Below are 19924 nucleotides of genomic sequence, written 5' to 3'. Positions count from 1 at the left end.
CAGTTTCCATTCACTGCAGTAAAGAATGGTAACTTAGAACGTTGATAGTGTCATCAGGGATGAGAATGAGAATGGTATAATTATACTTGGTCTACTGAGCCACTGACATTCCACAATTGTATTTTGTTCAATTAATACCTTATTTATATTGGGATTGATCTTGAAAAGAAATTGTGGTACTATTTTGTGTTTTTTGAGTTTTGTTGATATTTGTAATTTTAGTTTTATTTGTACATGGAGTCTTTCAATTGCTTTTTGTCATATTAGCTCCTAGAGAGGAGGACTGATACTTGTTTAATATGTCTCTGTTGTCACAACATTTTGCTGTTTTCATGTGGATATCAATGATAGTAATTCTTAGGAAATGGAGATCCTCAGCCTGAGGCATGGATCATCCAAAAAATAAATAAGAACAATTTGTGAAGCATGAACAAAATTGACAAACTCTTTTCGGCTCAAGAACCAAAGATAAAGATTTTGCATGTTAACAGCCTGTATGAAATGTAGGTTGAATGAAAATAAGTAAATAAACAAACAAACAAATAAATATAAATGTAGGTTATATGTATGAGACTGGATATTTAAGAATTTATTTTCTTCTTAAGGTCTGTTCTTGTGAAGCACATTACTTTTAAGTGCTGTTAAAAAAGACTTTTGTGGGATGAAATCATATTTCAGAGAAAGAAGATGATATTTAAGGATAGCTTATTAGCTTGAATTGGACATGGAAACTCATATTTAGAGATTATATCTATTTTGGTCAAATATAGGTATTTTCCCCCCCTTTTTTTTTTTTTAATTTTTTTTTTCAACGTTTATTTATTTTTGGGACAGAGAGAGACAGAGCATGAACGGGGGAGGGGCAGAGAGAGAGAGGGAGACACAGAATCGGAAACAGGCTCCAGGCTCTGAGCCATCAGCCCAGAGCCCGACGCGGGGCTCGAACTCACTGACCGAGGGATCGTGACCTGGCTGAAGTCGGATGCTTAACCGACTGCGCCACCCAGGCGCCCCGTATTTTCCCCCTTTTATGTCATACATATGTATGCATGAGCATGAGTGTGTGCACACATACATACAAAAAGAAAAGGTATAGACCATGAATTTAGTTCATGTGAAGCCGAGATGGCAAAACTCCTCCCTTCTCCCCCCTGCACATGCACATACCTGTCTTTTCCCATAGCTTGTCTGATTTAGTTACCCTGAAACCAATCTATCCTGTTTACCCTATAGGCTATTGCAGCAAAGGTTGGCATGGACAGTACAACGGTGAATTACTTTGCCTTATTTGAAGTGATCAATCATTCCTTTGGTAAGTGTCAGTCGGCTAATACTGAGTTTTGTTTGTGAGTATTTTATTCTAATACTATCAAACTGAAGCTCCCGGAAGCCGTCAGACTGAAACTATTTGCTTAGAGAAGAAGAGCTTGAAGGCAAGGGGAGATCACACTCATTAGGACTGTCTCCCACAAGCAGACCAGGCAAATCTTATTACGCCCAAGTCAGAAAGGTGTCTGATCACTGATGATCCTTTCTCCTCTTTTGTAAGTATAACTTACTTATACCTAGCACTGAAACAGATACTTCATGAACTTATTTTAAATCAGGGGTTCAAAAGTAATATATTCCAATGAAATAGCCAAAAAGAGGGGTGTTCTATCTAGCCACAACTTACTTTGGTGTATTTTATGCTTTTTGTAGATAGTTAAGAATAGCTTTTTATTTTCAGGAGTCAGAAAAAGATACATTACTTAAAAGTCTTTGCGTTGATGCATATAGTTAAGTTTCCATATAAATATACATTCTCTTTCTAGGAAATTTTATTGCATGTTGGCAGGAAGTTTCTCATATGTTATTTTATAAAAGCTAGAGATGGTGGCCACATTGGTTGCATTGAGATCACAAAAGGGAGGAAGTCTGAGTGCTTGCTATGAATGACATAGATTTCCTATAGTTTATGGGTCTTTTCCACATCACATATACATGGGGCTGAGGCCAGAAATGATAGATAATATTGATTGATCAGACCTTGCCATCCCTGGTCAAGATAAAACAAGGTTGATTCTCTGTGAAGCAGCCATCTTTTTATTGTTTTTCATCTTCCCAACTCCCTATGGTCTAACTAGGCAGATATAAATGTTACAAAGGATTGCTAGGGAACCGGGCACTTGGATTCTAATCTTATCCTTTTTTTCTAAGCTTTAGTTAAGAAATAAAATGGGAAATATTAAATCTGTTTTTTGCAGTGTTACAAAGTCAAGTAAGCATCAAAAGAAGAAAAAACTCTGAGCCTTTCTTAAGAAAAGCAATATAGAAATTAAATGTGATAGTGTTTTATCCTGCCTGTGCATTGTTAGGAAGAGGAAGAAACGTTACTCAGAAGACATTTTTCACTTTGGTGAATGTCTTAGAGTTGGGGATGGGGATTGGGGAGAGCCTTTCAGCTCTTAACAAACAAGGGAATTGCCACATGAGAGACTCTGATTGCTCCATAGCTAGGTAAGAGGAGAGGCTTGCTTTAAAGATGTTCAGTGGACATCACTGTAACTTACCAGATAATAGATATTTTAATTGACTTTGGAATAGATGCTGTCTGCCCAGTCTGCATGTTAACTGAAGGATGTGTCATACAGGTGATAGATTTCAGTCAGTTTAAGACTCAACTGGCCATAGTCATAGTTAGAAGGGATACATTTAGGTAGAGAAATGGTTATTTTGTGGTCCCATAGCAGGCTGCTTGATGGATCTAACCTGATGTTCTGGTTAAGGATAGCCTGCCATTCTTAGTCTGCTTTACACAGTTTATGCTAGGGAAATTCTTTATATATCTTTAATCTTCTAGCTTTCTTCCTTTTTTTTTTTTTGGTCTTTTCTTCAGTACGTAAGCTGGCACCTAATGAATTTCCTCATAAACTCTACGTCCAGAATTACACATCAGCTGTGCCAGGCACCTGCCTGACCATTCGAAAGTGGCTTTTTACGACAGAAGAAGAAATCCTCTTAAATGACAATGACCTTGCTGTTACCTACTTTTTTCATCAGGTGGGTGAATTGATCTTCCTGGAAAGGCCTGATTGCTTTTTATGCTTGTATGTAGTGAGTTATTTGCCAATTCAATGTGAATCCTTGGACAAGCTGCTTTGCCTCCTGGATCTTAGTTAAGTTACATTTTTAAAATGTTCTATCCCGGGGTGCCTGGTTGGCTCAGTCTATAGTATAGCATGTGACTCTTGATCTTGGGATTGTGAGTTCAAGCCCCACATTGTGTGTAGAGATTACTTAAAAAATAAAATCTTTAAAAAATAAAAAAGAATCAAATAAAATATTCTAACCCATTTAACAAAAGATAAATAAATTTAAGAAGTAAAGATGTGCTGGAGTTAAGAATAAATTTATTACTGGGGCGCCTGAGTGGTTCAGTCGGTTGGGCCTCCAACTTCGACTCAGGTCATGATCTCAGTGTTCGTGAGTTTTAGCCCCACGTTGGGCTCTGTGCTGGCAGCTCAGAGCCTGGAGCCTGCTTCACATTCTCTCTCTCTCTCTCTCTCTCTCTCTCTCTCTCTGTCTCTCTCTCTCTCTCTCTGTCTCTCTCTGTCTCTGTCTCTCTGTCTCTCTCTGTCTCTGTCTCTGTCTCTCTCTCTCTCTCTCTCTGCCCCTCCCCCCCAAAATAAAGTAAAACATAAAAAAAATTTTTTTTAAAAGAATAAATTTATTACTGTTTTTTTAAACAACAGGAAATTAGCATATGGCTATATACCTTTCAAAAAACTTTTCATCAAGGGGCCCCTGGGTGGTTCAGTCGGCATCTGACTTCGGCTCAGATCATGATCTCTCATGGTTTGTGAGTTTGAGCCACATGTCGGGCTCTGTGCTGACAGCTCAGAGCCTGCAGCCTGCTTCGGATTCTGTGTCTCCCTCTGTCTCTGCCCCTCCCCCACTCATGCTCTTTCTCTGACTCAAAAAATAAACGTTAAAAAAAACACCGTTTTTAAAAAGTAACCAGGTTTGTTAAAAAAAATTTTTTTTCATCAAAATTATACATACATAAAGTTTAAAGCATCAAATAGTTCTACATAGGTTATTGTGAAAAATACTAGTTACCCTGTTTGTCTTCATCTCCCCCTCCCTTAGGCAACATTTTCACCTCCTTTAGCTTTTGTTTGTTATTGTTGGTTTTGTTTTATATTTACTTCCATTTCTCTGTTATAACTTGATTATATTGCTCCTACTTGATTTTTTAATCAAGCAGTATCTCTTGATTTCCTAGTATAGAAGATGAGACTCTAGATACGTTTCCTCCCCATTCCCGCTACATACCATACCCATACCCATACTCAAGCATAGGTGACAGAGGTAGAAGTTGAACTAGTCTTTTGACTTTAACTTTAAACTCACTGTGTTATTTTATTTTTGTTTTTTATTTTTTATTTGAGAGAGAGAGTGGGAACAGGGGAGAGGGGCGGGGTGCGGGGGGAGAGGGAGAGAACCCCAAGCAGGCTCCATGCTCAGCACAGAGCCTGACACGGAGCATGATCCCACAACCCCCAGGATCATGACCTTAGCCAAATAGAGTCAGACGCTCAATTGACTGAGCCACCAGGCACCCTGAACTCACTGTGTTATGCAAATAGTTTCCCTTAAATATAGGGATAGATTTCTACCTTAAGGAAATTAGCAGCCTTCTGGTAAAGATTCAAGCGGGTCCCTGCCTGGTGCCTGCAAAAGTTGTCCTTATAGTAAAACACTGAGGTTAGATTCCAAGTGCCCTGGACAAATGATTGTGTTTGTTCTTTTCCTTCCTTTTTTTTTTTTCTTCCAAAGATGAGTTTTCCCTTCTATTGGATTTTAAAAGCTTTTCTTGGGGTAGAGTGAAGTTGGGAAGGGGATGCACGTTTCGTATAGCTGAGCCAGGAGTAGTTTAGAATTAGCGTATTATATCTACGTACCTTCGTGCCTGTATCAAGTCCTGTTGGGGACTTTTGTCCGCGTGGGGTCTCAGATTTATTACTTCCTCTCTTCCAGTTGCTACCACCCTAGTTTACAGTCTTGTTTCACTTCATGCTTAAAGCACTATAACGTTGTCATTCTCCCTTATTTCATTCTCTCCTTAGCTTGATTCATTTGGCACTCATACACAAATCAATCTTTCTTTTAAAAATAACACACATTTTTATTGCTTATTTTAGCTCCAGTAGTCTTAGTGCTGCTGTCCTTAAGTTTAAATTCTTGTCCCTGTTCTCTGGGATCCTTCATAATCTGTTAACCTACCCATCCAGCATTATCTTTTGTTGTCCCCTGACACATACCCTTTATTTAAATCAGACAGATCTGTCTCCTGAATGTATTTAAGCTCAAACACATTCCTGACTTCTGTTTGTAGTTTATTCTGTCCGCCTAACCTTTGGAGTCCAATCAAGGCTTTCCTGATAACTACAATTAGCAAAAAGCTCTGCTATCCTGACTACATGTATCACTTACTATCATACATCTTTGCTACCTCATTGTTACCTTTAACAATTATGGACTATCTTTCAGTGTTCTCTCATCTTTACACTGTATAAATTAAGTGGAATTTAAATCTCTTAACATGAGAAACAAGATCCCTCCTGTGCCTAGAACGGTTCTTGAGCACATACTGGGCACTCTTTAAGTGCTGCTTATTCTAATAAATATATCCACGTGGCAGAGTTCACCGGTGGTGATTATGATGGTCCAAATGGGTAAAAGTTATTCTGAAATGAATCTGTACTCTTTTGTCAAGAATGTGCTTGATAATGACTTTGATGTTCCTTTCTTCCCTGCCTTTGTTTTGGTGACAGGCCGTTGATGATGTGAAAAAAGGTTATATCAAAGCAGAGGAAAAGTCCTACCAGTTACAGAAGCTGTATGAACAAAGGAAAATGGTCATGGTAGGTTTATGTCCCCATAATCTCCTTATATCTCTTAAACCTGTTGTTCCAGTTATTTCTGAGAGATAATACAACTGGTCAGTGGCTTAATTGATTTAAAAAAAAAAAAAGGAGGGGATATAGATGTAACATACCCATTATGTTCCTCCATTAGCACATGAGAAGATATGTTGCTATATATGTGTATATAGCTTTATTATTAGTAATAACTGTATTATTTTTTGATAGAAAGTTCTAAAACAAAAGATGTACAAAACATTTCATAGATATCAATTCTCTAAGAGTTGATATTTAGATTTTTAACATTAGAAATTGTTTTATTTGTGATTTAGCAATTGCAAAATTGTCTTTACAACTTCCTTCTCTACAGTTGCTTAAAATGCTCAGTAGTGTCTTTGGTCAGTGTGATATGTGTGCTGTTTGATTTGAAAGATGCTACTAGCATCATGTGGCTATTTAAGTTTAATTTTAAACTCATTTAAATTAAATAAAATTTAAAATCCAGTTCCTCAGATGTGCCAGCCTCATTTCAAGTGTTGAGTAAGTACCTACCATATCGGGACAGCTCAGATACAGAACATTTTCATCATCACAGAGTGCTGAGGGGGTGCTGCCTATAGTAGTACCTAAATGTTTTGTTTTTGTTTTTGTTTTCCCCCCAGTAAATGTTTTAAAATTAGTTTTCAGGAGCACCTGAGTGGCTTAGTTGGTTAAGTATCCACCTCTTGATTTCGGCTTAGGTCATGATCTCACCATTCATGAGTTTGAGCCCCATGTGGGGCTCCACACTGGCAGTGCAGAGCCTGCTTGGGGTTCTCTCTCCCCCTCTCTCTCTGGCCCTCCCTCACTCATGTGTGCTCTCTCCCTCTCTTAAAATAAATAAATAAACTTAAAAAATAAAATAAAATAATTTTTCAATTTGCACCTGCCATAAATACAGGGATGGAAATTGTCAAAAAAAATTTTGTAAGGGACGCTCTGCTTACAAAAACTTTCACTCATAGCATTTTAAATTTTCTTTCTTTGCAAATTCACATATAGTTGAACTTTTCCAATTATAATTTTTCATGGTTTCTCACAAGACAATTACTGTATTTGTGATGATTCTGATAGGTCACTTGAATTTCTTTTGTACCCTCTCTGTGTGCATTTTTTATGAGGGAACATTCTCTGTCTAAATTAATTGCGTTGGAATAAGAATGCAAACAAGTCAGCCATTGAACTCAGCCCCTAATCTTATGTCTAGATAGTTATTTTATCACTTATATGACAAAAAGTAATAAATCTGTTTGCCTTAGGAAACTGCCAGAGATGAGGGAACCATTTATCAGTGTTCTGCATCCCAGCAGGCTAGAATAGACACAAAAATCTTTTAAATAGAATTAGGTCTTGGCAGAATTTTGGTAAAGGCAATTTTACTATGTGAGAAACAGGCTTTTAAAACTCGATTTCCACCTGTTCTTAAAGATCATAGCATTGTCTTCTGTATATTAATGCATGATTCTGATCAGCACTTCTGCATCTTTTTAACGAAAAGGACCAAATACCGAAGGATCATCAACCTCTAAAATATTTCTTTGCCTTTGCCAAAGGCGGCAAATCAAAGTAATTTCATAAGGGCTACTGATAATGACAGTGTGGGATATATATTGTTTCTTTTATCAGTATGGGATATATATTGTTTCTTTGTACATATAGTACTTCAAACACAATAACTTCCATATATGTATCCAACTAAAAATATTTGTTGAGTACTGAGTGTGTGCCAGGCACAGTACAAAGTGCTAAAAAAATATATAAGTAGATTTGGGTTGTTCTGTGGCAATATATAGAAAATCTGAATTTAACAAGCATGGTAATCTATTACAAAATTACTTTTAGACTCAAGTTTGTATCTTGTTATCACTCAATTAAGAACTGAGTACAGTTGATGTTTTCCTTTTGGGTCATTGGAATGAGTATAAGATATGCTTAAACATTAATGGAATTCTATTATCTTAAAAACCTAGTGCCAACAAACAAGTGTGTACTAGCCCCATCATACTGCAATCAGATTTTATATAAAGTCCCACCAGAGTTTGAAAAGTTTAAATTGTATTCAGTGTATTCAAGTATTAGTGTTCAAAGACATTAGCCTAGCCAGCGGTCATGTTCAGTACATTGAAACTTCCAACTCAGATGGACCCTTCCAAGCCCATACACCTTGACTCCATTATCTGTAGCAACTTAATATGGTTGATAGACCTAAGATTAGGCCAAATCACTGTTAGTTGCCAAATTACTGGGAGGCCTCCAACAATTCAACAGACTTCTCAGTTTTAGTTTCTTTTCTTTAAAATGAGGATGTTCAGATTGCCAGCTGTCAAGTAGAATCTTGACAAAAACTCCCAGAATTCTTAAAACATTCCCAGTGTGATAAAAAAATGGTTTTGTTTTTACTTATTTACAAAGGTAGATTGAATCTCAAATTTGGATGGTTGAGAATATAATATACAAGAGAGATTTTGTTTCTTTTTCTTTTTTTCTTTTTTTTGACTCTCACACAAACAATAGATGTGTATAACTTACGTTTTTCTTGTATTTAAGTGGCCTGATATTTACCATTGTTAAACTGACAAAAAAATTTCTGTTAGTGTTTCTCAATATAATTTTTTTATTTAAAAAAATATATATTTTTAAGAGAGAGAGAGACAGAGACAGAGCATGAGCAGGGGAGGGGCAGAGAGAGAGAGGGAGACACAGAATCCAAAGCAGGCTCCAGGCTCTGAGCTGTTGGCACAGAGCCCAATTTGGGACTCGAACTCATGGACCATGAGATCATGACTTGAGTGAAGTCAGACGCTTAACTGACTGAGCCACCCAGGCGCCCCTCTCAATATGACTTTTAATTAAGATTTCACACAAGGCAATATATGTGAAAGTCCGTGTTTTTCAAAGTGTGGTCCTCACCTCAATTACATGGGAGTCACTTGTGAAACCTACTTAAGATGCAGCTTTCTGGACCCCCACCTCACATTTACTAAGCCAAAATCTTGGGTAGGACCTAGGAATCTTTGTAAAGATTTTTACAGAAGCACCCTGGTGATTTTAAAACTTAAGTTGCTTCAGAATCGCTATTCTAGGGGCTTGGGAGAGTTGGCTCCTGAGGTTCCCTTCAAGCCCTTATTTCAATTTTAGACCTGGTTTGATTCTTAATAGGTTGCTTGGGAGAACAGAGAGTTCTCTAGAATGGATCTCAACCCACTCAACCTAAAGTATTTATTCTGTTAAGTACTGAGTCTCTGCTTTAATAATTGTCCTGTTTCTATATTTACTTATCTTGCTGAACACTGAACATTTATAAGATGTCCTGTGCTATACTTTTCCTCATCTCTGGCCTAATGTGGGTCCTCATCTAAATGATCCGTGGATCAAGGAAGAGAGTATAGGATACATATTTAGCCAGTCAAAACTTAATAAGAAAGGAGAATGGACAGGACAATTTTGTGTTTTAAATATATAACTTTAATAAATGTGGTTGAAAACAAAAATTCACTCTTCTTTTAGAAACTTTGGATGGGGGCGCCTGGGTGGCTCAGTTGGTTAAGCCTCCGACTTCAGCTCAGGTCATGATCTCGCAGTCTGTGAGTTCGAGCCCCGCGTCGGGCTCTGTGCTGACAGCTCAGAGCCTGGAGCCTGTTTCGGATTCTGTGTCTCCCTGTCTCTCTGCCCCTCCCCCATTCATGCTCTGTCTCTCTCTGTCTCAAAAATAAATAAACGTTAAAAAAAAAATTAAAAAAAAAAAAGAAACTTTGGATGTATGTAGAGGGCGCCTGGGTAGCTCTTAAGCATCCAACTCTTGGTTTCGGGCTCAGGTCATGATCTCATGGTTTATGAGTTTGAGCCCCACGTCAGACTCTGTGCTGACAGTGTGGAGCCTGCTTAGGATTCTCCACTGTTCCCTCTCTCTCTCTGCCCCTCCCCTGCTCACACACTCTCTCAAAATAAATAAATAAACTAAAAAAAAAATAAATAAATAAACAACCTTTGGATGTGTATAAAAATTTAAATATTTCTTCTCTTTATACTTTGTGCAAATCTAGGAATGTAGAACTTTGTCTAAAACTGAGAAGTACTGCCTGACCTGAGAATCTTTGAAAAACCTTATATTTCCCACATGAGACTTTACCTCTGTCTTGTCACCAAATTCCACTCAGGTTATTTTTAGAACTTAATGCTATTAGGAAGTCCTCTGGGGGCGCCTGGGTGGCTCAGTTGGTTGAGCGTCTGACTTTGGCTCAGGTCATGATCTCGAGGTTTGTGAGTTCAAGCCCCGTGTCGGGCTCTGTGCTGACGGCTCCGAGCCTGGAGCCTGCTTCAGATTCTGCGTCTCTGTCTCTCTCTGCCCCTCCCCCACTTGTGCTCTGTCTCTGTCTATCAAAAATAAATAAAATGTAAAAAAAAAAAAAAAGGAAGTCCTCTGAAGGTCTTTTGCTTTCGAGGACTATTACATTCTTGAATATGGAGGGATAATCAGTGTTTTGATTCAAAGGTGAGAGAGAGGGGCACATACTTTGTGCCTGGTACTGTGCCAGACACAGTATGTGTATTCTCATTTCCTCCCGATAACAACCATGGAGGTGTTATCCCCACTTTACAGAGGAGAAGTGGATTCTGAGAGATCACGATTCTTACCTAAGATCATATTGCTTATCAGAAGTGGAACTAGAAGTTGAACCTGTTTCTGTCTTGCTTCAAAGAATGTGTTCCTTGCTGTCACAGGGAAAAGAAGCTGACAGCAGTGTCCTTTATTTCCAGATGGCAGGGGGAAGCCCCTAGGCAGAGTAACTTACAGAGTCACAGAGAGTTCAGGGTATGCTGAGCACCAGGCCTCACCTGGTGTCTTTTCCTAATCCCTTTCTTTGTCTGCATGTTTCTCTTTTTAATAAATAAAGTCAAGCTCCCCATTAGGAATAAGGTGGAAATACTTTTTTTAATATTTATTTTTGAGAGAGATATAGAGAGCATGAGTGGGGAGGGACAGGGAGAGAGGGAAGGAGACACAGAATCTGAAGCAGGTTCCAGGCTCTGAGTTGTCAGCCCAGAGCCTGAAGCAGGGCTCGAACTCACGAACTGTGAGATCATGACCTGAGCCAAAGTCAGACGCTTAACCAACTGAACCACCCACGTGCTCCAGAGATACTTTTAGAGCAGTAGTGATGCCTCTTAAAGAGGAGAACTCTCAGGAAATGTGTTATACATAAGGCTTTTTTGGTAAAGGACGTGAGCAGAACCAGTCTCAAGGCTGCGTGACACCTTCCAGCGTTTGCAGAGGTCCTAAGCACCCTTTTTTTTTTTTTAAAGCAATTTTGAAATCTGTTTTCTTTCTTTTCTTTTTAAATTCTATTTATTTATTTTGAGAGAGAGAAAGAGCCTTACTCAGGGCTCAGTATCACACACTGTGAGGTCATGACCTGAGCGGAAATCAAGAGGCAGACACTTAACCTACTGTGCCACGCAGGCGCCTCCCTGAGCCCCTTTGAGCAGTACCTGCTGCTTGTTGAGCACACAGAAATTTCCCCCTGACTGTGTTAGGGGGGCGCCTTGGATTGAGCATTGGCATGCAGGGACTCTTCTCTTTGCCTTTAATATTTTATTGTAGAGAATTTCAAGTATGTAAGGAAGTTGGAAGAATAGTCCCGTTTAGCCCCCCAAGTACCCATTAATCAGTTGCAGCAACCTTCTGCTCTCTACCACTCCTGTTTCATCCGTCTCACTCGCATGAGCTTTTCCCTGGAGAGAAAATAGTTGAGCCTTCTGGCTAGGGATAATGGAGCCTTTAAAATTATTTTTTTAAGCTATCCTTTATTGAATACCTAATTATGTACTAAGTACTGGGCTAAATACTTTAATGGTCACAAGTAATTGTGTGATGTAGGTGCTGTTATTCTTTTCTTTTTATAGAAGAGGAAACTAGAGCTCCTGGGAGTTAGTAATTTGGCTGGAGTGCAAGTGCCTCATCCAAGGTGACAGAGTCAGGAAGTGGTGGAGCCAGGATTCAAGCCCAGGGTGGTCTGGGCCCAGGCTCCTGACCACTCCTCGTACTGCTTCCTGTCTCAACCCCAGAAGAGTTCTATTCTGTGGCACTGCCTGTCCCTGGCCAGAGATATTTTTTGTTCATAGTGCCACTGGCAGGCCCAAGCAGTGGCTACTTTTCTCCCTGGTACAGGAAGGGTGATGAGATAGGGGGTGGAGGAGTGGGATAGAAGGAAGGAGAACTGAGAAAAGCAAGTCGGTTATTGTGGCACTTCTGAATTGATCCTGTCGCTGTGTTCTTGCTGTCCTTTTATAATGTTTCCCCTTCAAGGTTGCCATTATTTTACCTAAACAGAAATAAGTACAAGGTAGGAAAGGGAGTATGTGGTGTGATTTTTCCCTAGGTCCTTAAGTCCTCCCAGACCATCTCTGGGGCAGTAGTGACCGTCTTTAGTGCCATTCATTGGTACTAGAGCTGCCGGTTGCCCAGGGCCCTTTTTGTACCTAGGTCCCTTGGTCTCTTCTTTCTTGGGCAAAAGGTGACCCTCCAATGTGTTCCAGTCTCCCTGCCCATCTAGCTGAAATCAGCTAGGGTGCTGTGCCTCTGTCTTCTCTCCAACACTCCCCACATGTTCCTAGTGCGCCCTGTTGGCCTGTGTGCTGGGCAGCCGAGGGTACAGGGACTCAAGGTTCTTTACTTATTTCCTAGGCAGTCCCTGAGGAGAAACCGGCTCAGAGTCCATGTGTCTTTTTTTTTTTTTTTTTTATCATCTTTTCCTTATTTCTCTTCTACTCTCCTTCCCACTCATCTTTTACTCTCCCATCTCAACTCAAAATAGTGAGTTGAGTGAGAGGCCAGTCTTCACTGTAGAGGAGAAAGGACAGAGAGCTGAGTTAGAGTCCTCTCTGAATCAGTCTTGTAGCATTGTACCTTTGAGGGTCATATATGCCACTCGATTTTGGTCCACATGATTTTTAAGGAGGCATGTGTACTGGAGATCAGGGGATGGTGGTGCTGATTTGGGGCCTAGTTGGCGATAGAGAAAGGACCAGTGGCCATGAAATTAAACCTAGCTTCTAATCCTGGCTGTGCCACTTACTATTACCTGTGACCTTCAGCAAGTCTCCTGTGACTCTGGGTTTCTGTAAAATGACTGGCTTAAACATGTTATGAGTATGGGATTTGGGGGTAGCTTACTCCTCGTCACTGAGGTTCTTGTAACTTTTGATTTGTGAGGAGACATGAGCTCCCTTTACTCAGTCATGTAGATCGGTTTGATTCCCTTCCTGGATGCTAGTGAAAGGAGGGGCAGCCTAAACAGCCTTGTGAGTTCACCTTTCGACATACGGGTCTTGGTCACAGCACCTCTTCTGGCTTCGTTTGTGTACTTTTTGAGGCAGAGAAAGGAGGTGGGGCTGGAAGTGGAACAAAGAATAGGCTTGGAGTCCTGGCCCTTCTTAGAGCTGGTCATGCTGTGAAGACCAGAGTCTTCAGGTTGCTGGGTGAGAGGATTCTCTTTGTTCTTTCTCTGGTGACATCCCAGCAGCTCTTCGTGGTGGTTTAGTTCCATAGTAACCCTGTTACACACACACACACACACACGCACGCACGCACGCACGCACGCACAGACACACACACCTTTTTTTTTTTTTTTCCAGTATCTCAACATGCTGAGGACTTGTGAGGGCTACAATGAAATCATCTTCCCCCACTGCGCCTGTGACTCCAGGAGGAAGGGGCACGTTATCACAGCCATCAGCATCACGCACTTTAAACTGCATGCCTGCACTGAAGAAGGACAGCTGGAGGTGACAGTTCAGCATGGGGCCAGGGCTGGGAGCATTGGGGACACTGCCACTTACCCACTCTGGTTTCGTTCCTGTCAGGAGGGGAGATGAAATCCATACTATGGTGATGGGGAAGGTAAATCAGCACTGGGTCCACAAGGATCCTCACCTTCCTGGCTGCTCACATGGACTCATTCTTCCCTCAGTCTTATTGACATGATGCAGACACTCACTCCCTTGTCTTCTGCTGTCTGGCCCAGAACCATCTCAGCTCAGGTGCCCAGCATGCTCAGACTTAACACTCTGTTCTTGGTCATTTAGAACCAGGTAATAGCATTTGAATGGGACGAGATGCAGCGATGGGATACGGATGAAGAAGGAATGGCCTTCTGCTTCGAGTATGCACGAGGAGAGAAGAAGCCTCGATGGGTTAAAATCTTCACACCATATGTGAGTGGTAGACCGGAAGCACTCTTGGGAAAGTATATTGGGTTTGATGTTCTCCAGCTGAGCGCGTAAATGGGGAGGGCTGCAGCCATAGCAGTTGTCTTTGAGCCTTAGAGCCCCAGGTTCTTCCTGGCTGTCCTGAGGACAGACTGGGAGTGGCAGCTTCACTTCCTGCCTGACTCACAGCTGCCACTAGGAGGGGCCCCAGACTAGTGAAGGGGTTCTTGTGGTGCTCAGCAAGGTTGGGAAGGTGGGGAGACTGGGGGCAGGGGTTCAGAGGCATGGCCCTGTGGTGCCCAGTGGGTCATAAGAAGTCAGCGTCACTATCTTGTCTTTGTTATGTTTTTGTTTTGTTTTTCAGTTTAATTATATGCACGAATGCTTCGAGAGGGTGTTCTGTGAGCTCAAGTGGAGAAAAGAGGTAATTCGAAGCAATCTTGAATTGGCCTTTTCATCTTTTATTGTTTAAAATGATAGGCCTGTGGCCAGATACCCGGGACCCTCACCTCCGTCTGTCTTTCTAGGAATACTAGTTAGAGACTGGTTATTCTTCCAGCCTTTGGATGCTGAATAGACCATACAAGAAAAGCCCGGCTTCTTCCTCTGTCTAGAGGGTAGCTGTTGGCTGCAGGCTGTTCTACCTCCTGTGACTTCATGGACCCTCCTCTGCCTGGTTTTTGTTTTTGTTTTTTAATCCAATCACTGCCTGTGTTGTTCCTGACCCAGAAGGGCAACTGTCCCCAGTTTTAGCTGTTCTGACTAGATGACTCCTGACAGAGCCCGTCGGGGCTAACCAGGAATGCATGTGTGTGGGAAGGTTTCCACTATTGCTTTACTGCTGTCCTTATGCCAGTGCTGGAGAATTTGGAAGATTCTGAATAATTAGCTACTTATTCTCAAAGAAAATGTTTCTGAAGTTCAGAAGGTAAAGTCAAGAACATGAAATTCATATTCTTGGTATAGTAGGAAGAACACCGGGCTCTGAGACTCAGACGACGATTCGCTCCCAGCATTTTTTCTCCCTTCAGTGTTGGGCAAGTGAGCCTCCCCTAGATCTCCGTTTTCTCATCTTTTCTCATCTGTAAAATGGGAAGGCTGAACCAGATTATAAATAGTTAAGCTCCTCTCTGGGTCTAAAAGGCTATGCTTCCACATGGGAAGTTGTAGCAGAGGTGGAGGCCAGTGAGGTGGAGTCATTCAGCCATGCGTCTGTGTGTCTGTCTGAGGCTGGCCTCCAGAAGGGGAGAGATGCAGATACCTCAGGCTTCCCAGTGACTGTTTTCTGTTTTCCTTTCAGAACATTTTCCGGATGGCGAGGTCACAGCAGAGGGATGTGGCCACCTAGCCTTCCCTCACCCCTCCTCTTCACCCTCATCCTCTCACCCCTTCCGTCTCCTGTGTCAGAGTAACCATTAACACAAAAGAAGAGAAAAAGGAAAAAAGTCATTATGTTCAAAAGCCCTAAACTAAATACTATTAATAATCCCTCTGAGTTTCATGTCTCTGGAATTGAGCTGGTAGAGAACGACAGATTGGTCCGCACCGGGAGCAGCTGAGTTCAGACAGGAAATTAAGCCCAACCACGCGCCAAAGGTGTCTTTATCCTCTCACCTGGGCCTCACACCAACAGACTCTCCTTGTACTATATTTTTAAAACTGGAACTATGAACTCCATCCATTTGCACTGTTCAGACATATATATGTATGTATGTAAAAATTATATATACACAAATAAGCTGCACGTATATACATATATATATTTCTTTTTAAATTTCATATTGATGGCAGTACCTTTTTTAGCTTGTGTTTTTACACACCTTTCACTAGAATTCATGACTTCTCTCTTGCTCTCTTTATTTTGAAACAAACTTTAAAAAGGAAAAAAAAAAATTTTACTGGGAAAATACCTCTCCTCATGAAGGACTCGAAAAGTTTACAACCTGCTTGGGTTTTTTTCCCCCTTTTTTGTATTGAGTGAAGATTCTGGCTTATGGGTTGGCATAGAGTCTGAGGAGCAAGGAGCATAGTTTCTTTATCTTCCAAGAAGCTGCTGGGAGGAGACCGAGGTGTATTTCTCAAGGGCAGCAAGACTTGCAGATCTGCAGGGAGAGTCTGAAGACTTGGTGTGGTCCTCGATTCCAAGACCGCTTTCCTGGCCCAGCTCTCTCCCACTCACGGCTTTCTAGCCATACTCCCCATCTCCTTCTTGCTTCCCGAGGGCCCCTTGTGTGCTCTCCACTGACCTAGAATGGAGGGGAGAGGTGGGCTCAGGAGGTTGATGCCACAGGAACCTGAAACATTTCATGGTTGTCATTTCCCATTTCTCCTTCTGAAGCAGGCAGAGTACTAGGGACCAGAGTTAAAGCCAATACCTTTAGGCACAAAGATTGGACTTAGGGGAAAGGAAGGAAGGAATACCCTGTGTACTTAAGCTTTTCCCCACTCCATTCCTGACCAGTAACCATCCATAACCATTACATTCTCTGTGACTTCCTTAAATAGCTGTGTTGGGGAGGAATCTGACAGTGTCCCCAAGGCCTTGGGGAAATTTAGTCAGTGGTCTGGGCCAGCCAAACCAGTGCCCATCCAAGCCAGCTGAGGACCCAGGAAGGACCAGTAGGGATATGGTCGGTTTGGGTTGGATCTCAACTTCTAATGAAAAGGAGACTGAAGGAAAGCCTTTCTGTCTCTCAAAGAGTTCCTCGTCTCACCTTGGGATTTCGAGACCCAAGAGCTGCACCTAGGGCCTGGGGGGCCAGGCTTACCAGCTGGCATCTCATGTTGGGATTTTGAGCCCTAAGAGCTGCACCCCAGGGCCTGGGGGGCCGGGCTCACCAGCTGGGGCAACACTCTCAGGCAGGCTCTGTAGATACTGCACTGGGAGCTCGAAGTCAGACTCTGATGCTGCTGAAACACATCCCTGAGCCTTCTTTTCTTTTTCCCTTCTCCACTCTCTTCACAAAACCTCCACTGGGTGGCGTCTTTGGCTTTGTCTAACTGGGAGGCCACCGTACCAGGTTTAGTCACTCCACTGAGCAGTGGCGGGGTGGTTTGAAGTTTCTGTTTTGGTGACTTGATTTTGCAGATCATTGTGAGGCCACTTTTCTTTCTCACTCTGTTACCCTGGCGGCTGCTTGCCCCAGGACAGTTGTCCATCATACAGGACAGATGTCTTCCCTCCCTTTCTCCAAACCCAGTTGGGATCACAGTGCAGAACGTAGGAATGCTCAATGTTTAAAGGTGCAGAGAGCGATCCCCGATTTGAAAGTTTTGATACAGAATTAGCTTCTTTTGGCTTAAGTGAATTTAATAATGAGCCAGAGGGCCCTAGAAAGGAGATCTGTTTCCCCACTCCAAGACGCCAAAGAGGCTTTTGGTGCCAGCTTTTTCCCACTGCAAACACAGCACCGGCTTGCCCCTGTGCTCTCAGACTGGGAGAGGAATGGACAAATCTGGGAGTCCGTGCAATGTTCCCACTGCTGACCTCTGGGTGTGAGGTGTCAGGTAGGGGGAGGGTGCCCTTGGGTCTGAGGCCCCTTGGAGCGGGTGCCACTCTGTTCCTTTGGCAGAGCACGCACTCGGTGCTTTGGAGACTGGGCAAGGGCGCCACGCATGGGTGGTTGGCCTGTTGGCAGAATCTGTTTAGAAACAGCCCCTACTGTCTGTACCAGTAAAAGCTGCAGTGAGGACGGGGAAGGAGGGAGCCCCTGGCCAACAGTACCTTTCCCCCTTCCTCCCACAGCAGGCCTCTTGGACCGGCGCGCAGAGGTCACTGTGGCTCCATAGGATCAAGCTCTTTTTTGCATGAAGCAGTGTTAGTGTGACACTCCTCCCCGACCCCCCCCCCGCCCCCCCCCCCCCCCACACCCTTGTTCTGTACTTCCTCTCCCTAATCCCTGCTATGGTTCTCAGTCCTGGGTTCTGCCCAGTCTTTTGCAGTTTGTCTCTGGAAAATGGAGGGGCTCCCCTCCCCCCCTCCTTCGCCCCAGCAGAGCCTGCAGAGTCTTCCTGATCTGTTGTCCTCCCCTCTACCACTCAGTTTCTATCCTCTGGTAAAAGCTCAGAGTTTTGTATAGATCAGGGAAAAATGCAGGCCCTGAGAAACCTGTCCCTGCAGAAAGGTTCCCTTGGGCCATGCTTTGGGCTCTCTGCTCTTTATATTTTTATTCTAGTCTCCATTTTCCTGCCCTCCTCTTGCCCTCTGCCTAAGCTCAGCCCAGCTGTCTGCTGAGGGCAGCTCCTAGGCCTGGCCTGTCTAGTTTTCTCCTGTCGTCACCCAGGCTAGTAGCTTTGGTTATCCCCTTCTAGCTCCAAACCTACTGCCTGGAGCTGCAGTACAGGGCATTGACAGGAGGGGACACATCTCTCTCCTCTCAGAGTTTGCCCCCTTACAGCCTGGCTCCGAGGAGGCAGTTTTCCTCAAGGGGACTGTATCCTGGCTGACCCAAAGTCTCCAGACCTGGAGGGACTACTGTGCCCCCCTTGTCTCCATCGTGCTTTCTGGCTGGATCAGTTCAGAGACCATTTGGACTGTTGGAGCCCAGCACCCCACTAGATTCCCCTGCCAGAGTCAGTGTGTCCCATTAGCTTCCCTTTGAAGGGGGGTGGGGGAACAGTGTGGCTGGTGCTCGGAGAGAGAAGAGCGACAGCGGCGGAACTCGCGCATTCCAGTCCTACCACCCGCCTGCCTCCCCTCTGCCCCCCAGCACCGTGCCAGGCTTCACCCCGGGGCGGCAGCTCAGTCCTCAGCAATAATCTCGAGTGTGGGGTGCGTAGGGTTCCTTGGAAGGGCAGGAGCAAAGAGGGCAGCGCTGTGGGCTGGAGGCACTTGGCCAGCTGCTAAATTAGACCCCGGTTTTATATCATGCCCCCTTTTTAAGCCGGTGAGCTGGGCTTCAGTGTTCCCCAGGCCATGCACACTTTTAATTTATTTGACAAACTCTAATTGTATTTTCACTGCAGTATCTTGTATTTTTTATTTGTGATTTAAGAAATGTGAAGAGAAAATACACAGACACATAATGGCTAACAGTGTTTCTTTCATTCCTTGTTCTACAGCTAACCACTCTAAAATTGTTTGGTAATGTCACTTAGTGTAATTAATTGTAACATATTCTTTTAAATAAATTGATTTATTGATGAAACTAGTCTATGCCTTCCTAGACTACCAATCCTTTGGGTTGTGTGGGAAGGAGTGAAGGAGGGGCCTTTGAGATTGGGGTTAGAAAGATCTGTCTGAAGATGGGAAGGAACACCTGGCTGGTCCTCCTATGAGGGCGGGAGATAGAGTCAGGCAGGAAGAGGAGAAGCCGGAAGGCCCTTTGCCTAAAGTTCCATTTCCAGTGACTCCTATGAAAATGCCTTCTCTTCCCTCAGGTGTGTCTGTATTAGTTGTGCCGGCCGGCCACGGGCAAGGCTTACAGAGCTCGTTGGCCTCTCCCAATAGAGCCCGGCACTGTCCCCAGCCCCAGCCACGTGATGCACTGTTTCATTGTTCAAGTTCGGTAGGAAACTGGGGTCTGGGACCTAATGAGTGCCAGCACAGTGACAGGCACGCTGGGTGGTTGTGCCCCTCCTCTGCCCACAGCCCCAACAGGGTAGCCCTGGATGTCCTCTGTTGTTACCAAGGAATCTCAGGTGCTGTGGCCTGTTTGGCCCCCTCCTCTCTGTATATGAGCTCCTAGGCCAAATCTGTTCTCAAAATCTCAGCGTTGGTATTAGGCTGGATATATTTGTAAACCTTTTTATTTTATTATTTTTTTTTT

General features: G+C 43.0%; 1 protein-coding gene across 2 annotated transcripts in view; it reads left to right on the top strand.

The window, feature by feature from the left end:
* The window catches only part of SNX27 (sorting nexin 27), a 70848-nt gene extending 51542 nt beyond the window's left edge, over nucleotides 1–19306 (top strand). Inside the window, exons 6-12 of one of the 2 annotated variants that reach the window (XM_040461150.1) lie at nucleotides 1234–1312; nucleotides 2879–3042; nucleotides 5820–5909; nucleotides 13584–13733; nucleotides 14034–14162; nucleotides 14521–14580; nucleotides 14684–19306. In XM_040461150.1, coding sequence (XP_040317084.1) covers nucleotides 1234–1312; nucleotides 2879–3042; nucleotides 5820–5909; nucleotides 13584–13733; nucleotides 14034–14162; nucleotides 14521–14580; nucleotides 14684–14692 — 681 coding nt within the window. In that variant the 3' untranslated portion in view covers nucleotides 14693–19306. The remainder of the gene's footprint in view (nucleotides 1–1233; nucleotides 1313–2878; nucleotides 3043–5819; nucleotides 5910–13583; nucleotides 13734–14033; nucleotides 14163–14520; nucleotides 14581–14683) is intronic. The other variant, XM_040461149.1, reaches the window with a different exon arrangement.
* Nucleotides 19307–19924: the final 618 nt, after the last annotated feature.

This window comes from Herpailurus yagouaroundi, unplaced genomic scaffold, assembly GCF_014898765.1.
Source record: "Herpailurus yagouaroundi ecotype Mexico unplaced genomic scaffold, PumYag 254, whole genome shotgun sequence".
In the NCBI taxonomy this organism is placed as follows: Eukaryota; Metazoa; Chordata; class Mammalia; order Carnivora; family Felidae; genus Herpailurus; species Herpailurus yagouaroundi.
Note: the sequence above shows the minus strand (reverse complement) of the source record. Positions and strands in the feature narration are given on the sequence as shown.